Raw genomic sequence first — 25,835 nt, 5'->3', positions numbered from 1 at the left:
GTAGAGGAGGCAAGAAAGCTCACACAACAGAATATTCTCACATTTCTTATGAAGTCAGGACCATTTAAAAAAGCTTCAGTTTATAACAATATTTGTAGTGTAAACATCTATTTAGGTTCATTTATTTCTTTTCATCAGGAGAGATAAGGAAAGTAAAGCATACATATTTCAGGGGTGTTCACTGCCACACATTTATACGGAACAAAAACTTCATCACAACTGTAAAAGCCTATTCAAGATACTGACATAGCCTGAATTTCCATGTTGTATTTGTACACTTACACAAGCAACTCCATGCTCAGGTATATCAAAGTATCTGCAGGTACTGGAAATTGTCACTATGCGTACTGCAAGCCTGGGGCTGTATAGCTCTATGCATGGCTTAAGCTGCTGCAGTGGAACTGAATTGCTGAAAAGGTTTATTGGTGTTGTATTTGAAGGAGGCATGTCATACCTACCCAGCTACAAGTATTTTTGGAATTTCTCCAGCAAATGCTTCCGCCATCTCTCGGCTACCCACATTAGCAATACAATGCAGAGCAAGCCCCATGAACGTGGGGTTGCGGCTGGCCAGATCATTCTTGATCGCATTGTTTATTAAGCGAATCAGCTCACTGTTAGAGTTCACTAGTACGGAGATGAAGAGATATCCCTGTGATTCAGAAAAAGGAAAATGAAAATAAATTTTAGCTGACTTAAAGAACTACTTGTGGCATTAAGAGAAAACATAATTTGAGACATACAGCTCTCCTCCAGTACCAAATATTGGGCAGATATTTAGATAGCAGATCAAAGGCTAGAAAGATTAAGTGGAGTAAACTGAGTAAGTTTACTGTTACCCTAATTTACCAGTTTAAGTGTTTCATCAATCTATTTCAGTATATGCTCAAAAGATCATTTCAGATGAATGGGAGCAAATCAAGAATTTGGCTTATTATTCAGACACTAGTAAGCTACATGTACCTGATAAACACAATCTTACCTGGGAATATTTAAAGAGGTATTCTGAAAATTAAAAGGCTACTTACCTTCTAATGCAAGACTCAATGCAGTTTCTTAACAAGAATAATAATTGCACACAGAGTGCACATTTTATATTGTAAAATTAGTAGAAGATTCCCTGGGCACAAAGGTGTTTAAATTTCAAAATCACTGCTAGATCAAAAATAAGACCTTAGGACAGTATGGGGATGTATGAAGGAAAGTCCTTTACAGACTATACAGCTGAGGCAGGATATTAGACAAACAGCTTAACTTTTATAGAGACCGAGTTACTTACAATTTGTTTCTCTGTGTATCTATTGGAACTGAGCAGGTTTACAGCCTCCATGTGACCAAAGTCAATGTCATGCCCCAGGAGAAAGATGAAAAGCAGTTTGCAGACATATTTCTTCTTACTGTAACCATCCAGAGCCTTGTCACCTGGAAAGCAAGGGAAAAAAGAATGATTAAGCCTGTGTTGTTCCTGTATCTGGTTCCCCCCAGATTTTAGAAGAAAAATGCACCCTAAATAGGTCTGGCCTTATGTTGTAGTATTGCTGTATTTTAGAAAATTGTAAAAGCTACATGGAACAGTATGGCAGCTTACAGCTCATCAGGTGGACCACTTCTTTTTCTGAAGAAAGAGGGCTACATATGAACATACAATTTTTGCAGAACATTCTCTCCCTACCCCAAATCATGAAATAACAGAGCATCCACTAAACCAGGCAAGCCTGAATGATAGAGAGTGCAGTCAGGGTAGCAAAATTTTGATAGATGCTGCTGCCTAAAAGGCTATATAAGCTCCTTACCTTCTGTATTCTGAGCCCAGAATAACTTGTCTGTCAGATCAGTATGTATTCCTTAGTGATAGGCAAGTTCAGCCAGAATAGCACTGCATAAAGTAAAGCTTACTAAAAAGCTCCAAGCTGCATTTTTTAAAAAAACTTCAGATTTATGTAGTAGGCAGCTAAATACATAACAAAGAATCTTAGTAGTTTCTCCTTCTTCCTTCTAATCCACTGGTACAAGAACACATTAAATTTCCCAAGCCACATGCACCTACAGGTCCCATAGATTTCACACTACATTGACTGTATAAAACCAATGGAAACGATACCACTATGAACTAAACTTACAGTTTGTGAAGGATGAACACTACCACCAACGTGTGAAGCCATGTGATATTAGTGAACCAAGACAAAGCATACTGGCACACTGAACTAGGCAATGATAAAGAGTTATCTCTATAGGTTGCAACTATGTATTCTGAGGGGTTGCTTTCTATTTTGACTCTAGAAAATTCTTTTATTTAGTTTTATTTCAACTGAGAAAACAAATGTAAGCACATGACCGCCATTTTAATATGGACAATGATAACCTTCAAATCTGAGTCTTTAGACACCCATTGATTTTTTTTTAATTTTTTTTTTTTAAACTGGCACAGACATCATATCAGTTACCAGCAAAAAGCAGCTTTACCTTAAAGCTATTTTAATGCTGTGCAAAGAAAAGTTGCCTTCAGGTCCATACCATGGAAGCCAACACATGTCACATTTTACTTAAGATACATGAACCAACATTATTGAAGATACTCATGGTAGTGAAATCTTCCTATACTGGATCCTGTCAAAATACTCTGACAACAGCTAGCTCCACAGAAAGCTGACCAAAGACATGTTTTCTTCAAGTCACATTTACAGTTTGCTGCCATAAGGCTATCTTTTTGCTGAGTCAGCAAATGAATCCAGGACAGTCTGCTTTAGAGACGTCTTAATTAACATATAGAACCACCAGAGAAAAACATCCAGACTTGAGGGGGAGGGGGGGAAGCAGGGGGGGAGAAAGTGTCTTGAGTCCCCACCCCCTTATTTGGGAGCAATATGGCCAGAGGGAAAAGTAGATATTCAGCCATGTCTGTCAGTCTGCTGTGTCCTTCAAACTATGGTTTGAGCAGCAAAGAAATAGTGTCTTCTGTATTTGTAACAGGGGAAATAAATACCTTCTGTTATATTATTTTCCCAATAAACTGGTACTCAAGAAAAAAAAACTTCCTCCCATCCCACCATGGCAGGGAGATGCAGGTCAAAGATACCTTCCTTCCTGAGGAGAGGCAAGAAAAAAAATATACAGGAAAAGCCAGAGTGACCACTTCAGTTTTTAAACATTTTTCAGCTGCTTAAGAAAAGTTTCTACAAGCTTTTAGAATTTGATTTCAATTGGTCTTCTGCATGAGACCTGAAAGGAAAAGAAATAATCAGTGAATAAACCAGGGGGAGCTTTATGTTACTTAGGAATAAGAGTATGCCAACTCATGACAAGCCAGCTGTTTCCAGGTGACTGATTAAAGGAATAGGTGATGCTGGGTACAATTACCAGATACTACTATGATTCACAGAAGGGGACATTGAATCCATTGTAGTCAGTGTTCCTCTAGTGGCTGAGATCTACATAACTGAGGACTTGCTATGGTATTTAAGAGCATTAATATCATTAGCTGCTTCTCTCAGAGATACAGATACACCAAAAGGCATCAGAAAGTAGCTTTCACATGGACTTTACCGTAAGTGAAAAAACTTGAACCAGTCTCCAAGACTGGAGTTCCCAGGAGTCCAAGAGATTGAACTGCAGCTGCCTGTTAGTGTACAATCCATCAGCAACACACAAAAGTCACAAGTGTAAAACCTATTCTCTCATCTTCTCAAATGACTCTGTGAGATCAGAAGGGAAGAGGGAGTACAGAACGCTGCAACCCAAATGCTTAATGAAGAGCACAAACAGATCAAAGCATGTATACTCTGAACCACATTGACTCTCACAAAGTAATCGGCATGGTTTGGCAATTCCTTTTTTCAGGTTTAGGACCCATATATTTAAAGCATTCTATCCTTCCAAGATACCAGTATTTTAAGAGCTCAGATTAGCAAGGTCCTTGGATCTTGGGGTATCTGAAGCATTTTTTATAGAAGCTATGCCCTGCAATCAAGCTCAAAACACATCACCATCCTACTAACAAGGAAAAAGCAGCTTTCTTCTCCATTGTGTGCAGAATGATATTATAAAATCAGTACCGGAACCATTTTTTTTTCTTAAGACAGAAAAAATAGTTCACTGACTGCTTTCAAAAGCTTCTGTCCCTTCTGTGCAGAACTGAAGGCAATCTGAACATTCTCAATAACAGGCAAGCTTACGAACTAAGGGAAGTAGCAGTTACTAGAACTCTTCTTTAAAGACTTATTAGTTCCCAGCAATAGTAGTACATAGTCTTTTTAAAAATTTTATTATTTAATTAGCTGAGTAATTTGGAAAAAAAAGAATTGCAAAGGTCTCACTGTAGGTATCTAACTCCAGCTGTGTTTTGAAGAAGTCTGATTCAGATTCTTATTGAAATTTCAAGTTTAACTCTTTAATTTCTCTCCCTGCCATGTAGCATTTACAGAGTTATAAAGGTTCTATTTTAAACATTACTAACAAGTCTCATTGCTTAAGTATGTGCTAAGATAGTACAGCTTCCTCCAGCCTCAAGCAAACATCCAAACAAGAGCAAAAGGAAATTTCACATGTTCTGTTATCTGTATTGCAATACACAATCATTTCTTTTAACTCAGCTCTTTTTTAAATGCTTTTGGGAACATTTGCAAGTACTGCAAATCAAGTCAGCAGAAACAGGAAGGATTCAGAACACACATCAGCAGGTTTTGAGCACAGTGGGCATTTCAAAGTCTACTTGCTTTCCCTGGAAAGTTTATTAGTATTTTTCTAAAAAAGAAGTTATTAACAGCTGATCAGCAAATAGTTCTATTATTAAGAAAGAATTATTGCTTCCACATTTCTGTGCATCACCTCTCTTGCATTTCAACAGGGAAGTTTTGAGTTACATTGCTCATAGATCTCTTTCACACTGCCTTCCAAAAAGGCAGAAATAAGGCACAAATACACTATGAGACCCTTTGGTTCCCAGGCAGCACCTTCTGTCCCCAATTTGGACCACGAGTTACAAATCAGCGCCTGCTTTTGAATCTAATTCAGTATACTTAAAAATCAGCCTGCTACACAGTTACAGAGCCTGCTACCTGCCAGAGCAGGCAAGAAGGCAGTTTAGTCCTATGGGATGTTCACTGAGGGGTAAAGGGTAAAGGAAGCCTGACAAGTCGAGTCACACTAGCATCCAGATGGTTGATCCCTATCTCAAAGACAAGACAATATTAGCTTTTAAAACTGCACTAGTGGCTTATGCAAAACAGAATGGACAATACCCTTAAGTGCTTCTTTGCATTCAGTGTGCTTCTTTCCTAGGTTGACACTGACCTGTGTTCATGCAGTTGACAGCAATCCAGTGCTATACTGTATCAGAAGGCCTACTACTAGCTTAGAGGCTAAGAAAAATGAAGAATGGCTTTTTATGAATGTATCTACACTTTGAGACAAGATTTGTGTTTCCATAAGACTGACAGTCCAAGCCCTCTAAGTGAAAGGGCTGAATATTTGTGGCAGACAATCCATAAGCTAGTATTTAGTTCCCATACTGCTACCACCAGAACACAGTAGTACCAGAGCAGCCCTACAACTCAGGTGATATCTGAAGCCTGGTTTGACTTCCAACAATTCACTCTGTCAGTGAAGATGCTTCATTATTTTACTGTCTGATTGCCCTCATACATCTCTTCGATGATCAGAAGACAATGTGACTAACCAGACCCATCTTAAACATAATGACTACACTTTCACAGCCTGCCTGGAAAGCAATTTACTGTTACACATCATCTGTTTAAAACAGGTATTTAGAGGTTTATCTTGAACTTCCTGCGAAGGGTTACTGTGTAGTTTGGAACAATAAAGAAGACTTGCTTGGATTTGGAAATACAAGCGTGCTGAAAAAAAGCAGAGATTATCAACTGACATTGGGGCACTTCTGCACAAGCCAAAACTAAGATACGTTAGCATGTCTGAAATCTAGCAGCCACTCTTGTAACACAAGCCATATTAAGTAATCAGAACAAAACTAAAATGTAACACCAGATCTGGAAAAAAGAGCAAGCCTGAATCAAACAGAGAACAAAGTACCTTTGACGGCAGAAAAAGCGTATAGATTTGTGGGCAATTTTATTAGTACACAAATGCTGCTCTGAGAGGTCAAAGTGATGCAACAAATTAATAAGCCAGATATTTTTTCACTCATTTACAAAGCAATTACTACTCTGACAGCCAGACTTCTAGTTTGGCTGAAGCACGAAAGCAAAATCAGCTTACAGTCTGAACACATGGAACAAAAGGAATAGTATTTCTCCACATATATCTCCTACAACTTCTGCTTTATTATACTGCCTAGTTACTCTCTACTACATGCATCTTATCTCAGTTAATGCAGAAGCATTTAAACCAACTGTCAAGGACACACTGACCTCAGCAATGGAGCTGCCTCATGCTGAAACAAGAGACAAAGTCACCTTAGTACAGAGATTCTAGATTCCTTCCGAGCTTGGAGCACAAAAGCCAGATCAGAACCCAAAGCCATGGCATACACTCCATCAGTTCAAGAAAAGTATGGATTTTTCTAGAGATGTGCAGCCCTATCCAGTCTGTTAAGTACAATGGTATTTTAAATAGCAGGTTACCCAAACATAACGGTGGGTAACAGGCTTGCCAGCTACTTGCATGATAGAACAAACATAGAAATACTTAGCCTCTGTCAGCAACAGCGTAAGAATATATCTTGCAAGTTGCATGGGGTGGGGGTCTAGATACTGCAACAGAGTATGCTGAAGACTGTAAAGGTCCAGACGAAGTTAAGGATACTTGCAGTATACCAGTCTCTCATGCTAGTCTCAAGCAAGAACAGACCTGTGTTAAGAGGCACTACTTCCAGCCTTGCTTCTTTAAAGTCAGACCTCTCCCTGGTTACAGCAATGCAGCCAGTCCAACAGCTGGATCTTTGGCCAGGTAATTAACCCAGGCTACCAGTATTCCCCATAATTATTTAGCAAGAGGCTCCATCTTAAGTTCACAGTCACACATTTGTCAATCCAAACTATTAAAAAACATTTTTAAGATTCAGAGCTACATAAAAACAAACAGGGTTCAACTGAATGATCTCTGCTTAAACCAAGAATAAAATGCATTGTGAAGGTCAGTTTATTTTTATACAGACCTTCTGCAAGGAAGAACCATGCAGCACAAAGCCCACATAGACCTTCTGCAGCAGAAAGATATCACATCCTCAGCTATCACATCCTCACAGACTCAAGGCCTCAAGCAGTTACACAACAAGTATTCCTAGTTCATTTTCTTCCAACATTTATGTCTAGTTTTCATTCAGGCTACATCAAGTTATTGTCTTCAATTCAGTAAGATTATTTTCACCTAAAATCCATATAAATTCAGTAATAAAGAGCCATAATGGAGGTCGGGTTATGGGAAGGTTCAGTTATCTTTCAGTCAAGCTACTGAATGAGCACAACCTGATATTAATTCAAAACTATTTAAACTGTGCTTAAAGGATGCTACACAAGGTACACAGGCTAAAGTTATTGCATTATTTTGCTGAAAGCACCTCTGTTCTCTGATCACTGCCTGATTCATGGTTCTACACAGCCAAAGGTTCCCATGATCATTTCTCCCCCACATCATGATTAACCAAAGAAGAATTTACTATGCACGTACTGTTAACTATTTTTGTACTTAAGCCATGAAATACCTTGCAAAACTTAGGAACAGAACCGGGTTTTATGAACTGTGCCATCAGCAGCTCTTTTATCTATCACTACTCAGTAATATGACACAGCTACCTAACTACCCACATTAACCAGATAATGCTATTCTCACAGAATTCAGTTCACTTGAAGCTTCATTACTGCCAAGTTTTCTAAAAGTAATACAGTGGCTTATACTGCTGCTTTTATAGAGACATTCACATAAAAGAACAGGGAATACTACCTCTGTCATGTGTTAGGCAGCCTATTACTATAGGTGACATTAGCAACCTTCTGAATACACGTTCACAGGATCTTCACAGGGAAGGCTCAGGATGACTGACATTGACAAAACACTGAATTATGTGTCAGTGTTCATTCTGTGTTCCCCACAGAGGACTTATTGTGCTTTACCAGTAAGTGCACTCAGGAGGCATAATTATTATTAGCATTAATTTTAAAGGCTACATTGATTGCTGTGGTACCCAAACAATTCAGATTCACTTCTTTCACACTCAAGTTTACAAAAGCGTGCAGGTTAGTGGGTGCGGATGGACCCAAATGAAGTTTAACTTGTGTTACTCAAAACTTGTAAGCCATCATTTCTTCTAGAACGCTTAGCTTTCATATGGAATAGAGGTTTGAATCTAGCTTCCCCATTTCAGCTTGTAGATTAAAGCTTTTCATGTCAGGTGCAAACGTGAGGAGTTGGGCTAGTAAGCAGCAAGTGAGATTGTAACTGGGATCTGACCACAGCCGAACAATAAGAACTGGACTATATCCATGCAAGTCTAAGTACTTAAATAGCCTTAGCCATTATAAACTTTTTTGCAATTCCTTATCGCGGTCCTTTTACAACAGCACGTTTAACTCTAGCAGTGAAGTGAGCAGGTCTGACAGAACCTCCTTCGTACTTCAAGCACACTGGAACATACAATAGGCAGTGAGGTTCTACAGGAGCTTCAATAACGTTCTTTGGTTATATGCCTTTTGAAGTTTTCAGACCTTCACTGCAAACTGAAGTCTTAGTCTGCTGAAAGCTTCCAGTTTTATTAGTGAAAAATTGATTAGGTTTTGCAAACAAACTAAAAGCTTGCCCGTCAACCAAATCAAGATAAAAAAAGGCAGCGCAGCACAAAGTTAAGTTGCTGAAAGAACTAGATTTCTGTGTTAGTATGACTGCAGCAAAGTTTCCAGCTAGGCATTAACCTCTAGTTGTTCTTGGTGACAGAAGGGCACACATAGAATAATTGTTGATGTATCTAGAGGGAAAGCGACATGCTGCTTTCTAGGACAGCTTTTTTTTTCTGTCTAAACAATTAAGAATTTAGGTGCTGAAATGAATTTCAGCAACAGCTGATAACCAATAATGCTGCTATCTGACAGCAGGTAGTTCTACAAACACAGACCAAGAGAAAACAAGCAGACTTTTTGGATGTATTGTCCAGATAATCAACCTAGTGAAATTAACTGAAAGATAATGTAACATAAAACTTTGAATAATTTCAGTGTACAGAAACATCTTAAACAGTTTTAAATTAAACTCAATCTCTATCTGAAAGACATACTTAATTTGTCTTGTATAGATCTTGCTTGGAGACTAAACTGCTTCATTTAAAAGTTACAATTTTATGCTTAAATTTACTAGGCAATAGGGTGATCCACTTTGATCATACAGCTGGAACTAAGAAAAATGGCTCTTACTCTTGTATGCAAGTTTCTAATAGATCCTTGAACTATGTTCTAGGTGCTTGGTGTGCATGCATACTTAGTACACTAAGGCAGTATCTGCTGGTCACTGTCTGGAAACTGGACACAAGTTTTAGACTTGGATTGGGTGACGGAGAATAGTCTGTAGAACAGAAAATACAAATCCTGCTACTTCTGGCAAAAATAGATGGAAGCTTTGCAATGAAAAGGAATTAAAAAAAAACCAAACAAACACAAAACAAAAAAACCCACACACACCCCAGTGTGACAGCATAGGGAGGTGACCAAATGAAAGTTCCTTTTTTTAGTACCCTAGAAAAACATCCATTAAAATCTCAACTGAAGTTACCAATCTGGATAAAGTATGCTGAAATTTCTAAGAGAAAAATGTTAGCACGAAGGCATGTGATGGCTTCTAATGTAGAATAATTTCTTAACTTTTCTTGAGTGCCTTGCACTGTGGTCAACTTTTCCCTTCCAAGCTGTTGTTGACACTCAAGTTTTTGCAGGTCTTCATATGCCTTTAAGAGACATACCACTTAGAAGTAGCAACACATCCCTACGAAGTTCAGAAAAGTTGTTTCAGGCTTTGTTAATGCATTAAGTATTCCAAATAGATACACTAGGCTGAGTCAGGATATATAATTAAGGTAAACACATTTAATCTGAATACAGCAAATTCTGAAGCCACATATATGACCTCCACACTGCAACACCTTATCTAGCTACACACAGCCCCATATCTAAACAGAATGTTTGCCATAGCCACTACTGTAAGAAGTCCATTCAAAAGCATCTCAATTACCCTTCAGAATCTTTAAAATTTGAAGCCACATACACAACTTGAACACAGTTACAGCACGAGTTTTAGCACATGTTGTCTAAAAGTGAATTGCTGCCTCTGGAACACACAAGGATGAAATTAGTCACTGCATATCCTTTGTTTTGTATTAATAAATTGTATTTCTATTGCTTATGGGAGTGGTCAAGATGTGTGGCTTCATCAGCTATATCTTTTTATTTTAATTCTGCTATAAGACAGCCTAACGCACTACTTCCCTAAAGAGGTCAGGGAGGAGGAAAGGAGAAGTTTAAACAGATTGCATTTCACTGGAAATAATTACATCCACCTGTGTTTCTTCAAACTAGTTCATGGCCTTCTGGAAGAACACAGGCTGAATAGTCACATGGTTAGGAGGCAAAGCATTAGAGAAAGTTTGTGAACAGTAGCTCAATTCTTTGATATAGTAGGGAGTTCTCTTCTGTTACAGCCAAGAATCACAGAACTGTCAGGAAGTTCTGTAGTTAGAAGAACATTTTCAGTAGTTATTCTAACAGCCTGCTCTAGCATTTTGCTTACATCAGCAGTTGATAAAAAAAGTCTAAACATATAAAAACAAAACAAAAAACCCATAGAAGAATATCATATGAGGACGTATGTATAGTTTAGTATGATCAAGTCACTTACCTTTAAATTTTGACCGAATGTTCGCTAGTTCTTTATTTATCCTCTTTATCTCCGCTTCTTTACTTTTGCCTGAAATTGGAAGAACACAAAACACACATCAGGATACAGTGCTTTGGAAAGCCCTCTGGCACCCTAAGCTTCTTTCCAGCAACCTTGCTATGTGAACATACAAACATCAGGAGGCTTTATTACCCTCCTTGTCCAGTATTAAGATAAGATGAAGGCAAACATCAGAGGTAACTTAAGCATCACTTTAAAGGTGAATTTAAGAAGCTAAAAGGACCTCCCTGTTTCACGAAGCTTTGCAGACTTTAGACAGTATCAGTCATATACCATTAATCTGAAATGCCTTTACTACTTTCACAAATGCTTCCCGTTTTTTCTGTCCCTTAAACTGGCAAGAGAAAGCTGAATTTTACTTCCAACTTGATTACTAGGTTAACAGTGCCCTGAAGGGAAGTCTCCTAAGCACAATCTTATTAACAAACAGCTTATATTTTCCTCACCTTAAGGACAAGCCAATTTACTGTTTCTCTATTGAATGGTCTTTCAGTTTAACAGCATTAAAAGCATTCTTAAAAGGCACTGAAGAGGAAAAGCAGTAAACTTAGGAGTAGCCCAAAGACCTCAGACAGATAGGATACACACGTAAGTTCAGAATTCCAATATGCTCCACGAAAGTCATTTGAAAAAACAGAGATACTTAAAATTTACATTTTATTAGATGACTTTACCACCTTAGGCTTCTTAGCAGTTTATATTTCATATCAACTTTTGATTCCAAGAATAGGCATTAGGATTTTGAATGCAAATTCAAGTTAGATATTCAGAGAAATAAGTTGCAGTTTAAATTCTGATAATGCAAGTTTATTCAAGTGATACTTGCATTGTCCAAACCAAAGCAGTTTATTACTCTTTGACATTTTAAGTTTTGGTGACAGAAATTCTATAGAGGTCTGGGTCCACTATCTCCTACATGAGTGAGCATGGTAGGGTTAAAAACATCCAACTTAGGCATTATATTCAGTTGCTTCAAGTTTGAGGGAAGCAAAAGAAGCCCACTTCAGCAACGCAGAACTGACCATGTAGTTGTGTTGGAAATTCAGACCTGTACCTACTCAAACTTTCAAGCAGTTTTCAAAGCATCAACTAGAAGCAGAAAAAGACAGCTTCCTTAACTCTTCATCACATATATTTGGCTACAAGGTTATGAATAGAAGTTTCCTGGCCCTGTTTGAAAATGGTCCAACTTTATGACTTCTGAGGATCAGATGTCCTGCTTTCACATCCCACCTCCCCCACACCACTCCGATCATGACTACAGCCATGTCAGTGCAAGGAGGGTAAGTGACAAGGCTTGAAGATCGGATCACGACCAGCATTCTGAAGCACCTCCAATCTCATCCCTTTCTTTCACATAGAGCAAAGTAACAACTCACAGCTTTTAAACATCCTACTACATTTCATTTCCAAACCTCCAGCATCGTCCAATAACTGTTAATCACTCCCTTACCATTCCAGAGATTATCTGACAGCAGGCCAGATGAAATAGGATTAAGTAACTCAAAGAAACAAGTGCCTTAGGATAGGTTAATAGCAAAGTATCAAAGTATAAGGGAATTCCACACTGAACAGAAATTAATCCAGATTTTGTAATTTCTTGATTTAGACTCAAAAAAAGAAACTGGTTATGCACTTCCAAAACCAACTCTTGCATAAGATACAGAAAACTAGTTTATACTAATAAGCCTATAATAATGGCCACAAGAGGACAGACACATAGCAAGAGCAGCACACTACAAATTGAAACAAGTTAGGCCCAAGATAGAAGCAGCTACTTTGGTTTGCCTTGCCATTTTAACAAAATACCTACAGATTTGCTTAAAATGGAATTTTTCCATTCTACAACACTGTTTTATAAGGGGCACTGCTCAAAACACTGAAGTACAGGGTGCCTTGGCAGGCACTCCACATGGCAAAAATAGCCCCACTTCCCCCATACCCAACCCAGAAAAATTAATTACTTATGCCTACTTGTTCACTTACTGCTTTTAAGTTAAGCGTTTTCAGAGCTCAAGAATCCCCAATACCTATTTTGAAACATAAATCATTGTTGCTATCTGTACGCATCTTGGTATTCAGATAAAGCAGGAGATATGTCCACAGTTTTAATTTGACATAGAAACTCCAAAAACCTTCTAGAACAACAAGGCTAGAGATCACAATAAAATTCCCTCTGTTTATAAGATGCATCTGTTGGGATCACAATATTTAACCCGTTTTCACTATATATCATGCAACACATTATGAGTTTTCTTCTAATGTACCTCGACAACCTAAAGTAAGCTGGTTTTAAAGCAGTAAAACTATTTACTGTATAAATAAGCAGCAGCTCATACAATCTAAGGCTTGAAGTGTCTTCTAATATAGATTTTAGATTTGTTTTAATTGGCTTAGATTATTTGTCCTGTGCACATGGCAGAGATACTCAAGTGTTCATGTCTAAGATACTTGCCAGCATTAGGAATTCACTACTTGACTGAAGCAAGGCTTTGCTCCTGGTCCATACTTTACAAGCAGAGGGCTGTTGTCCTCTGTTACTGTGGTAACATATGCCATAAGGGTGCAAGTGTTTATGGAAATAAACACTCCAATTTTGCTAAGCTATCACATTAGCACTCTTTAAAAAGACTTGAAAACACCTCCCCTTATTTTCAACAATTCATCTGTTCTAGACGAAAATTTTAGTTTCTAAAACTATTAATTTTATCCCCCTTTACAAAGTGAAGGGCACATCTAATTAAAATGTTACCACTGAGTCTGGAGATTTTGTACTTCATTTAGGGCAGGGCAGAGAACATTGACCTCAGTCTGGGGTATTGCTAACCTGAGTAGGATATTTAGTTATCTAAGTTGGGAACCTAGGTCCTTGCTCTATATCTTTAGGTTCTGTTTGTAAGGAAAGCACATTACAATATTTACTTTTAATTATTAGCAACTGTTTCTCTAACCTCAACAAGTGTGGCAATGATCACTGATGTTAAAAATGGAGGAAAGGGGGAACAAGAGTAAGTACATCTCAGCCAGTTTTTCTTAGCCCAAGACGAAATAAAGGCTTTTTTTTTCAAATCACCAAAACCTCTCAGCAAGCCTTTCAAGCAGCATTATCTACTTGTTACGCTCACAGATTATCAGTTACTGCTAGAAACTGGGTTCTTTGTGTCCTAAGCAAGCAACAGAGTATTAAGGGAAGCTTGACTAAAATACTTCAGCAATTTGTCGAGTCAGCACCTTTGGTAGAAATGGATTGCAGCCTCAGCAACACCAAAAAAAAAAAAATAAAAAAAAAATCGAAGTCCCACCCCCTGCGCATACAGCTGTAGCAGTGAGTTGACAGGAACACCCATATTAAACAGCAAATGCACATCTGAAGGTTTATTCTCTCAGAGTTAAAAACTTGCATAGCATACGAACAAAAGCTTGTTTTGAATAACTCTTTCAGGCTGTCTATTCTGAACGCAGTATATAGTCTCATCTAGACCTTGACCAAACATAAATAGCATAGCAACTAGCTGGTGATAAAAGTTTATCTCCATACAAGTTGAATCAAGTTGAATGATTAAGTCTTAAGTTGTACAGACTAGAATCAGTAATAAGGAGACATGCCTGAAACTGTAGTTTGAGGGAGTAGCACTAGCACACTGGGCGTCAAATGTCACTGAGGATGGTCACATAATGATGCTTAAACTAACCCATGAGTTAAAATGATGTTGAAGTATCTAAAACCAAATTTCCTGAACTCCAGCAGTTATACTGCATGGTAACCTTATTCAAACTTTATTGTTTACTTTAGAGGATGGCAAAGCAAAACAAAACCTCAGTGGCAGGTAGCTTCAGTTTGTTCCAATTACAGAAAAAAAATAAAAATACCAAAAACCAAGGACCAATTTTTGCTAGATCTTCTGTCCCACTAAGCTGGGGGGGGAGGCGGCAAGGGCTGTTAAAGAAAATGTGTTTGATTAACTGAGAAGTTTTCATCACATTATGCAGCCATAGTAACACTCACTGAAGAGTTTCTACTTACGTATTTGACTTTTACCATCTCCATTAACACTTAATTAACCTAAAGGACGGTTAAAAAGGAAGATAAGACCACTACTCATAACAGTTGAAGGAGTGCTGTGCTGCAGAACTAGAGGCTTCCATTTCCAAGCTTGCAAAGGCAATTGCTCTGCCTCACTTCCAGGCTGTTACACAGCTCCCAGTTTCAAGAAATTATCAGAGCTGTATTCCAAAGTGTACCACAGCCAAGCTATTCAACTTGGAGAGGCTTAATAAAGGTCATGTCATGTATATGAACTAATGGGTAGGACAGTATTTAAGCACAAGCACAACAATATTATGTTCCACATCAGTTCAGGCCACATCCCTATTGCTTTCACTTATTCAGGCTTTTTCCAGTTTAGCAAGACTATGATTAAATATCTGTAACAGGTTATTAAAAGAGGTGATTGCAAGCCAGTAAGTTTTGGCTGGCTATTTTGCGGAAAAGACAGACTGGTTATAGCCTTACAGCCCTAGTATATGGCTGCTGTTAGTCTTCTCCAGGATGAGTACCTGAGAAAACAGATACCCAGGCACAGCATTGTCCAAGGCACTTATGAGCGGTTATGTCATATTTGGCAAATTTCCAGGCTTCAGACTCCACTGTGCTGCCTACTGCCTTCATTAGGCAAGTTAACAGTGCACTGTAGACTGAATTTATCTTTAATTACCATCTTTTTTAAAAAAAACTAGTGAACATCAAGAGCCATCCAGCTCTTCAGAGAACCAATTGCTATTCTTAAATCTCCTAGTAATCCAGGCTACAGTCAGAGTTTCAGTATTGCATGAATAACTCCTGCATATCTCAGTTTGGAGTTTGCATTACAATCTACAGGAGAATGAGAAAACAGAAGTTTCAGGAAAGGGATTTGTTTAGTCTATTCATTTGAAGAGAACACTTGACATACCTTAATACTAAGGTGGCAGCAGGATCGCAAGACTAAGCGAGTGCTTCAAGGTTGAAATTAGTGGGCTGCTTGTGGCTCGCTTAGATGGCGACCTGCTCCGTCAGGATTAATTTACTGCTATACTAACTGTAGTCTGCCTAAGCCAAGTTTGAGACACAAAGCGCATCTGTGCTAATTAACCAGAACTGCTACAAGTTCTTACTATATTTATTTCGCAAAGGAATAGAGAAGCACTTGTTCTATACAAGTGTCCACACGAATACTGAGCAGAGTAGATATCTGCAAGCAAGTTCTTGAGTGACAGGTGTACTGACAACATTTAAAAGGAAAAAAAAAATTGCTTCACAAAAGTTTAGATGTGGCTCCAACCTTCTGATGGTCAGCAGCCAGTGTAATTGAGCCCACCCAATAATTAATTTATTTTTAATTTATGCACAGGTCAGAACTGTTACATTGTGTTACCTATTAGCCTTACTTGGCCCATCGCCATCTGACAATGCTATGGTTATAGATGTACCATTATTAGCATGAAGAACTACAAAGCATGGTGGGGAGGAGGCTCTATTAGCATACGAAAAAGCTTCCCAGCATTCTGTCATGCTTCTTGAGGGCAAGTAGTAGTGTCAGTTGCTATTTATGGTGCTACCATTTGTCTAGCAGAACATGCTCCCCATTCACATTCAATTATCGAACAGGCCTTGAACACAGGACAACTCTAGTTTTCTGTTTAGGAGAGCAGTAATACAAATACCGCCAAGGCTAAGAGCTGCAGCTTCTCCTCTGAACTCCCTAGTGGCTAGGAACATCTATTTGGGAAGATAACAGTTCTTACACAAAAGATAAATTCTCAGTTTAAGAGACTTTGTCAGGTGTTTTCCTTGAGAGCTGAGTCATTTTTTTCTGAACATACGGATTTTTCTGTTTTGTTATGTTTTCATTTGCATCTACATTGGGAGCATCTAAGCTGATTGGCGAGTTAGGTGGGAGAGACACCACAGTCTAACCGCTACTAGCTCCCCTTCTGCAAAATATGTTGATACAGTTTCATAATCAGTTTGATTCAAGGCTATGCTTCTTAAAAAGACAACAACTCCAGACTCTTCCTTAGCACTGCTCTCCTCTTGGCGTACACGTTCTTGCTACTACCTTGTAGAGTATAGGTTTGCCATTTGCTATGCAGATCATTAGGTTCATGAAGTAAAACACCAAATCCATCCTCCACCTCTCCCAAATCTCTCAGCTGGTTATTTAGTGCAGCAGGGAAGAGGGCCGAAGGGGAGGCAGGTTACTTAGCAATATATTAGAGCGGTCTGTTTGCTGTATGCCTGCCCTCACATTATGCGAGTTTGTCAGTGTAAATTCCTTCATTATCTAGTTCAGCCTAAAGTACTACAGCAGAGGTGCAAGTTCCAGGTCCATCTGAGTATGTCTGAAGGAGGATGCTGGTGCTCTTGTTTACACACTAACTGCGCAACTAATCCAAAGAGGCTACTATAAAATAGTGTACCTTCCCAAGATATTAGTATGGCTTTGGTTTTGTTCAAAAATCGACCAGTTGAAGGCCACAGAACAAGAAGCTTTTTGCTTAATGATATATAAACATCCTGTTATGAAGGAAAACATGAGTGTATGTTGTCCTTTCACAGGACATGTTCGATCAGACAAAAGAAGGGCCTGTCTGTCATGATGAAGATCATAAATGGCACAAAGGCAGTTGAAGGTTGTTGTGCCTTAGGACATCCTGTTGTCTTTAGATATCCATTACTACAGACAAAGAGATCAGTGACCTACTGATCATATTTAAGAACACTGTAGTGTACATTTTCTAATATTCTGCACAGTAAGTGAGCTACTACCCAGAGAACTGATTTCTTCCTCCAGTATGCTGCTAGAGATTTGCCCCATAACACTTCTCACAAAACAGCATGGAGTCACAGGCTTGACTGTAATCCAGTAACCCATTAACTCCCATCAGGGAAGGGAAATAAATGCAAAAGAGCACACAGCGGCTTCCAAATCCTATCACAATTCAGATACTCTAATTGCAGCAATTGAATACAAATTTAATAATTTTAGGTGCCTACCATGGATGGTTTTTTCCAGCTAGGCACCACAAGTTAAGAACACTACTACAGCTCAAACTGAAAAAGTTTCAGGACTAATTAGGTAACAGGGTCTAGCTTAAGACCAGATCTTCCCCCAAATAAACTGAATGTTTACTGGAAGCTCGTATCTGAGGGACTTTGTGACGTATTGTGTGGCATTTTAGTTAACAAAATTACATTGGCTCCTATCAAAAGAGAAGCTTTAAGCTAAGGAGATATGCAAAACCAGAAGTGCAAGGTTAGGCTACTACATAAAGTAGATCTTCCTCTCTCCTTGACTAAACAGCATTTGAGTAGTCATTTCCTTGAACAGTATTTCCACACAGTACAGTCAACACTCCCTTCAACGGGGTAAGGCAGTATTTGCACTGGTTTAATACAAGTCACTGTGGACTCTCTTCTACCTTAGTTCACATTCAAGAACAGTTTGAGGCTTATCCAAAGTCTCCTCGTTTAACTATCACTTCTAATCTACTATTTATGGGGCCTTAAAGAAATCCTGTATGAGCTTTTTAATTGATGCAGATACATAATAGTCCCTGCAATAGTCTTTAACTTCCTTTTATAGGTCCTGATGGGCAGCCTTCATCCAAAGGATTTCAAGTTCAGCAGACATTGTATTTTCCAATGTCTCTAATGGAGAGGTGGGATGTCACATGAAAGATTCTAGCTCTGTACTGCCTCTCATCTATTAATTATCATCTTTGCTTGCTCTCCTCTTTTCTCAGCCAAACACACACAAATTCAACAAGTGTAAAAACCAAACAAAACCCCCAGACAACCTCAGCCCCTCAGAGTTCCATGAAATGAACACAAGAATACTAAGACAGAGAGGCAATGGACAGAACACTAGTTCCTTTTTATGCATTCTCCTCAGATTAATCTCATGCTAATCGTGTTTTCCTTAAATCACTCTCCTGCAAATAGTAGCAAGTAATGCAAGATTTAGTGCTTATTATAGCTCTAAGTAGCATGCTCTTAGGGTTTTTTCAGGCCAGAAACTGTCCATATTAGATGAGTGGCCATAGCCACTTTCTCTTGCAAAGAGAAAGAAGAGAGCAAATCAAGTTGCCTTGCCTTCAAATTTCTTCAGAGAGATAAGTAATCTAAGAATAGAAATAAAGAGAAGTAATTGACTGTCTATAGAAGTAACTCAAGTCCTACTTTAAAATTATACCCAATGCAGATAAGAACCTACACTTCAGAGGAGCAATACAGTAGCTTTAACCTACACACTGAAAGCCTTATTACTGACATATAGCACTAAAACAAGCTGTATGTGCCCAACTCACCTTATGTGAAGTTTGTTTCACTGTGTGGCTGTTCTCACAGAGAACAAATAACTCTATTCATACCCACGTGGTCCTTTAATTCATGCGTATGGCCCTCCCACATACACAGGTAATGCACGCTGTTGTCTACCATCCAGTCAAAAGGGTGATCATCATATAATGAATTTCATGAACCAGCTTTTTTTGATCCCCACTTGCTTATCCGCAACCAGTCCCAATTCAGTGAAGCAAAGCTGCTGAAGTCAGACTTCAAGAGGCTTCAGCCTATGAACACTCTCCCTGTCCAGTGCAATGAAGAACTAATGCATTAAGCTCTATGAGAAGAGACAGACCTTCACTTAATGTATCTGTTGCGTTTTATTTAAGGAAAAAATACAGCCTGAGGAGAAAGGAACAGAATATACACAGAAACATTTGGAGAACAAACCAAAGGAATCCATCCTCCCTCTGTCCAACTTTTATGGTGACGGTGAAGAGGTAAGACAGTTCTCTAAATTAGTGAAGGAAATGAAGAACTGTCTTGTCCTCCAGACCTGTAGCAAAATCAGCTTTTGCCTCTGTGTAGACCTGTTTCATCAACCCAGGAGTAGACGACTTCCTGACTTTACAGTGAAGGAGGGGGTTACCAGTAGTACACTTAGTATTGTAATAGAAACTATTTCTACACTACCACCTCCAAAACAAAGGGAAAAAGTAAGCTTTCCTAGTTTTCAGGGTGAATAGCAGATAACACTGTTGTTGCAACAGAATAGGTTGAGTGACAAATGACTTAGAAGTACTTTATCACCAGATAAGCACAAAGCTATTCTCAAAAAAAGGAAAACACTCCTGATGATGTACCTGTCAGCTAAGACAGCTGGAGAGTTTATAAAGCACCATCTTGCATAAGCCAAATCACTTCAGCAGCTCTGCAGTACCTACACAAGAAAATTATTCTTAAGTAGTATGTTAAATCTTATTTCTTGCAGTCCATATGCTTATAACATGTATGGATCTTCTTGGGTTTTAGTTCATGAGGCACTTCGTCCAAGCAGCGACAAGAACTTTTCCTGACCTGAACCCCCAAGTCTGGATGACACTTCACCAAACCACAGGATTCAGAGCTTTCCAGCTCCACTACAACCACAATCTATTTTACAGCATAGCCATGACTTGCTGTTTTCTCAATGGGCCACATTAACTAAGTGCTAATTAACTGGACTATCTTAACCAAGTACTTCAGTTCAGCTTTCAATCTATAGTTTTCTTGTCACTCCTCTGGTGTCTACAACACATAAGCCAAAAGCTATTTGCTTTTTATTATGCTCTTTGTAACATATATTTCATATATGTTCCAAAACAATCCAACTAGGCAGGTTTCTAGAAAAACCCACACATCTACTGGCAAGTTGTGCGGCATCTAAAAAGGTTATTAAAACTTTTTTTGTTTCCTCTGCCATCTGCACAATGACCTCTATATGCCAAATACGGAGCCTACAACAAGAAGCTGCCCTGAAACAAAATTCTGGAGAGCTGTCAGGAGCTGTAGGGTAATTAATTTTCTTACTCTATTGGATTTTGAAAGTTCACTGAATATTTGTATGAATAAAGAAAATCTAACTTTGAAGAAGTCAATCTAATATTACAGTTTCACAGAGATTCTGTTCACATAAACAGCTGTTACTTTTTCTTCTTGATAAGTATCTAGCTCCCCACTCTGAAGAGGGGAAAGAAAGATGGAGCTCAAGCCAATAGCAGGGCCTGCAGAGCACAGAGTCTCTAGAGAGTGCTCTCAAGTATTTTTGGGAATCTTAGAGTACACTAGTCCATGGTTACCTGGCAACACTCAGAACTCCCTTAAAGGAAAAAGATTCAAATGCCATTAGACAGCTATTTGGAAGCTTCATGGATCACCTACTAGTGAGAACCACCAGCTCTTTCTTCATTATGAAGCTAAGAAATACACAAAGTGACTACAGCTCCCAAATAGCTGTTTGGACAGGGAAAAAACATTTGAGAAATATCAGTATTTGTTTAAACAGTGGAAGTGTTAATATCTTATTTGTTTCCCAAGTGAGTTACATCTTTGTGTCTCTTGCAGACACTGAGAATGAGAGGTTTGTTGTCCAATGTGGAAGGAGAGGTGGTTGTTCCATCAGAGTTCTCACACTGCTGACGCACTGGCAAGCTTGTAGTTAATTTATTCTATCCTACTACGTTAAATCTCATTAGTCTACATCTCTAAACATAGGTTAGGAACCTAAGAGCTTGAATGTTTCTGTTGTATGCCCTTTTCCTGAATTCCACTGAAAACAAGAGTGGACAAATGCGTTAATCAACTGCAAGACATAATAGACATGGAATAATAAAATCATACTACTTCTAGCTAAATGAATTAAAACCATCATTTAAAAAAATAGTGGGAGATAGAACAGCAAGTCTTAAATGCTATGACACCAGGTGAAACTATGTTACACATGCAGCTTGCACAGAATACCAGGGCACTGAAAAATTTTCAGTGAATAGTTGGGCCAACCAGACAAAGCACATGAACATTCACATAGGTTTGAGCTCATACACAACACATTTCATAAGCCACCTTCTACAAATACAAGAGTGAAGTCTGAAGAAGCCTAAGGACATGCAGTCCTGTTCTGAAAAAAACCAGCGAGACAGTTTCTGCTGTAAGGAAGATTAACAGCCTTGAATTTTACATACAACACCCCTGTTTACACGGCTAGAAGTCCAAATCACCTGAATTTAGTTTAAGGAAACGCTGTATTTAAATGGTCTAATTTTATCAGTACAATTTTCTCCCCAGCTTTTTGTATTAGAAGTCATCAACATGAAGATTTTTCTAAGCCTATGTGGTTATCCCAATACAAGCATAGTTAGATCATCTTAATTTGCATTTAAAAAATTCTCCAAATCCACTTTCATCTGTTAGAGAGGAAACCTTACTCCACTGCTTTAAAAGTAGCCTCAAGTAATCTACAGACACACACAGGTGGACAAAATAGAGCTGTTTCATCATACCAACCACAGTGACCTTAGCCCTTCCCCAGGCAATTCCTGCCACATCATACACTTAGATTTCTAACTCAGATAAATATTAAACTGCTATCACATGTAATTCTCAGTCGAAAAAGGAAAACTGAGCACTGAGGTATGCCCCCAGACGTACACCTTTCCCCCTCACCCCAAGCAGCAGCAGGTCTGTACTGTTCCTCTGGGCCCTGCACACTCACGCTCTCCCCCTCCTCCCTCGGGGGGACACTTACTCGCACCCCTCTCCACCCCATTTTTAATTATACAGATCTTAAGAGCTGATTTCTGTCAAAACAGATTTTTAAACCCAGTTTAAGCCAAGCCTCGGCATACCCCCAGAAGGCCCTGCTCACAGGCACCCTTTCAGAGGCCTGCCCTCCATCAGCGACGTTTTGAATTGAAAGACGCTCACGGATTTGGACGGAGACCAGAGACGCCTCTCTCCGGCCGGCCCCAAACCCACCCGCATCCCGAATACACGGCGCCTTCCCTTCATAAACAAGGACGGCGGTGGGCACCGAGCCCTCGGCACCCCCACACGCCCCGGCCGGGGCGGCGACCACGGCACCCAGCGACCCTCTGCAACGACGAGGGGGGAGAGGAATACCCCACCGACCCACCCAAAACGCACAAACCAACCCAAACCCACACCCAAAAGCCTCAGGCTGCCCTCCCGCCGCGCCGCCTCCCCCGCCGCCCCCCAGTGCGCGTCGCCATTTCGCGAGGCAGGCGCGGTCCGAGCGGCCCGCTACGGGGGCAGGGGGATGAGGAGAGCACCGGGGAGGACGGGGACGGGGGATGGACACTGAGAGGAAGAAGCCCCGGCCCCGCAGGGCAACGGCCGGCCCGGCCCAGGCCCCAGCCCCACCGCGCCCCAGCCGCCACTCACAGTTCCGGATATCGGAGATGAAGACCGCCAGACCCCGCATCCCATCGCCCTTCGACACCGCAGGCATCGTGACGCGCGATCACGGCCGCCCAGCGACACGCCAAACCGCCACAACCACCACCGCCGCCGCCGCCGCCTGCTCTCCCCGCGGGGCTCCTCAGGCCGCTGCCGCCGCCTCTGCAGCGCGCAGGCGCCGGAACGACACCCGCGCCCCCGTCGGCCTCGGGAACCCGGGGCTCTGGCGCCACCTGCTGGGCGGAGGCGGGGCCGCTGCAGGCGGGGCCGGGCCTCCCCTCTGCCGCCGCGGCGGGCCCAGGCCCCGGCCTCGCCCCCGGCTCCCGGCGGTGCGCCCCGGGGCTCCCCGGTCGTCCTGCGGTCCGGGAGGGGCGGCTGTTCGGAGGCTGGGCGCCGGAGACCGGGGGTTCCGCTGCTCGGACGTCGTGACCAGTCACCGCTATCAGGGCAAACGGGCCCAGGCCGACGAGCGGGGCGGCCCTGCCCCGTGAGGGGTCGGCAGGACGGCTGCAGTCTCTGCGTCCGCGGGTGAATCCGCTGCATACTCCCTGCTCGGGAACGCCCTAATCCCTTCCTCTCCCCGTGCCCCTAATAACCGAGAAGTTTTATGATTTCTGAAGGAGAAATATAAGGCTTCGCAGGTGCCTCAGAGGATGTAACTTTTGAGGGAGAACGAGAGGGACAGCAGATCAGGAGACAAGAAAATTTCATTGGAAAGCTTTGAGCAGTCTGTTAATCACAGGAGTCGTAGAATGTCCTGAGGTGGAAGGGACCTGCAAGGATCATCAAGTCTAATTCCTGTCCCTGCAATCTAGGATCTTATTTCTGAAGTGTGGAGAGCAGAGTACAGACTCTCTATGGTACGGTACATAAGGTCATGCTTTCCACAGGTTGGACTGACAGAGGCTGTGCCTCAGCCCTCCAGCTCAAAAGGGTCTCCAAAACAGTGCATGGAATCTACTTCATGTACCTTGAGTAGTCCCGCTGTACGTTTGCAAGCCCAAGAGCTACTGTATGCAGAGCCATCCTTAGGCACATAGCCGTCGTAAGCCTGCCCTCAGTTGCATGACGCAGTTGCTCTGCGTTATATGTGGTGATTCGCACCCCTCTGACTCCCTGGGTGCGCAGGCATGCAAACCTGGGACCATGTGTTTCTCAGGAAGGCTGCGAACACGTACAGTGACACAGTGCCGTGCTGCATCTACTCCTGAGATTGAAAACATTTCAAGGTTAAACTGTCTTAAACACGCCAAAGAGGCAGGACTGCCCAGGGCATTTAATCTCATCGGATGATAAAAGGTTCAAATGGTGTCAAAACTGGCCTAGTCTGCCTAACCAAAAGTATGCTGAGAGTTTCAGTCATAACGCAAGTGATTAGTATACATAGTGGATTATAATGACCTGTAGAATCATGGGGTTTAGGGCTACTGGAGATCAATCGGTCATTTCATCTGTTTTCCTGTATAATTCAAGCCATTTTATTTCACCTGTACCTTTTGGTTTGGGGTGTCCCCCCCCTTTTCTTTTTTCCCCCTGAATTGAGACTAGTATTTAGCTTTTAGTTACAGCCTATCTCCCAGGAAGGTACTTAGTCTTGATCTGACACCATCAGATTCACTGTTTCCCTGGGTAGTTTGTTCACATGGTTAATCCTCCTCATTTAGAGCTTGCATCTTAAATTTATGAAGCTCCAGCGCCTTCAAGTTAATGATACATTTTTCTCTCTTAGATAGAGAACTACATAATACTTGATACTATCTGATAATACACCTCAGTTAGGTGACCTCTCAAGTGCCTGTTCTGTATGTTTTCAGGATACATTGTTACACAAGTGCTTTTTAGTTGCACAAGTATCTATTTGAAAGACAAGAAGACAGTATATGGTAGTCACACATATATCTGTTTCTCCCTGGATCTATTTTGCAGACCAAGTGCAACTACAGGCAGTCATGCACAGCTAGTCTTATATAGTCTTATATTCAATTCAGATTCTCTGCATCTGTGGGCTTACATGAAGTAAACTCTTCCTTTTTTATAGCTTTACAAACAGCTTTTGAAGCTTAACAATAATTTCCGTTTACCTTTGAAGCTGAAAGACATTTCTGTTTCAGAAAAAAAAATCATCTTTTTTGAGCTGGCCAAAATGTTGAACTAATTTCTACCCTTAAGACCATAGTGACACCTAAAGACTAAGTATATCAGTCTTGTCTGGCTGTATTCTAGTCAATTCTGCAACTGCAAGTCATCCAGGTACACTTAAACTATTTAAGTGTTGGCTCAAATACTGCTAGCAGAATAGCTGTGGCAGTACCAAGCTAACCATGGGCTGCAAATTCTGCTTAAGAACTTGATACCTGATACTGACTTCAAAAAGAACCCTCTAATTGGAGCAACATAGCTCCACCGATATGGTCTATCACAGGCAACCATGCCCCATTTTTAAACTTATTTATGCCTTAAAATCAAAATCAGTAACTGCTGGAGTATGAGGGAAAAAAACAAACAAAACCCGGTCAGTATTTTATGCAACATTCTCACCTTCAAAGCTTGGGGCTTCTTATATTTAATGAGTTACAATTAGTTACACAGGGGGAACTTAGGTGCTGAGATGCCCAGCACTGTGGCACCCAGCCTTCAGGTAACTGGC

General features: G+C 40.5%; 2 protein-coding genes across 6 annotated transcripts in view; one reads left to right on the top strand and one right to left on the bottom strand.

Moving 5' to 3' along the window:
* AP2A2 (adaptor related protein complex 2 subunit alpha 2) overlaps window positions 1–23,375 on the bottom strand; it is a 45,712-nt gene extending 22,337 nt beyond the window's left edge. For 3 of the 5 annotated variants that reach the window (XM_064452462.1, XM_064452464.1, XM_064452465.1), the window contains exons 1-4: window positions 23,174–23,373; window positions 10,849–10,917; window positions 1,280–1,422; window positions 459–652 (exon numbers count right to left, since the gene is read on the bottom strand). In XM_064452462.1, the coding sequence (XP_064308532.1) occupies window positions 459–652; window positions 1,280–1,422; window positions 10,849–10,917; window positions 23,174–23,240 (473 nt within the window). In that variant the 5' untranslated portion in view covers window positions 23,241–23,373. Of the gene's footprint in view, window positions 1–458; window positions 653–1,279; window positions 1,423–10,848; window positions 10,918–23,173 lie in introns of all 5 variants that reach the window. The other 2 variants (XM_064452466.1, XM_064452467.1) reach the window with 1 other exon arrangement.
* CHID1 (chitinase domain containing 1) overlaps window positions 1–25,835 on the top strand; it is a 214,033-nt gene that overhangs the window by 66,435 nt on the left and 121,763 nt on the right. The window lies entirely within an intron of this gene.

This window comes from Phalacrocorax carbo, chromosome 5, assembly GCF_963921805.1.
Source record: "Phalacrocorax carbo chromosome 5, bPhaCar2.1, whole genome shotgun sequence".
Classification (NCBI taxonomy): Eukaryota; Metazoa; Chordata; class Aves; order Suliformes; family Phalacrocoracidae; genus Phalacrocorax; species Phalacrocorax carbo.
Note: the sequence above shows the minus strand (reverse complement) of the source record. Positions and strands in the feature narration are given on the sequence as shown.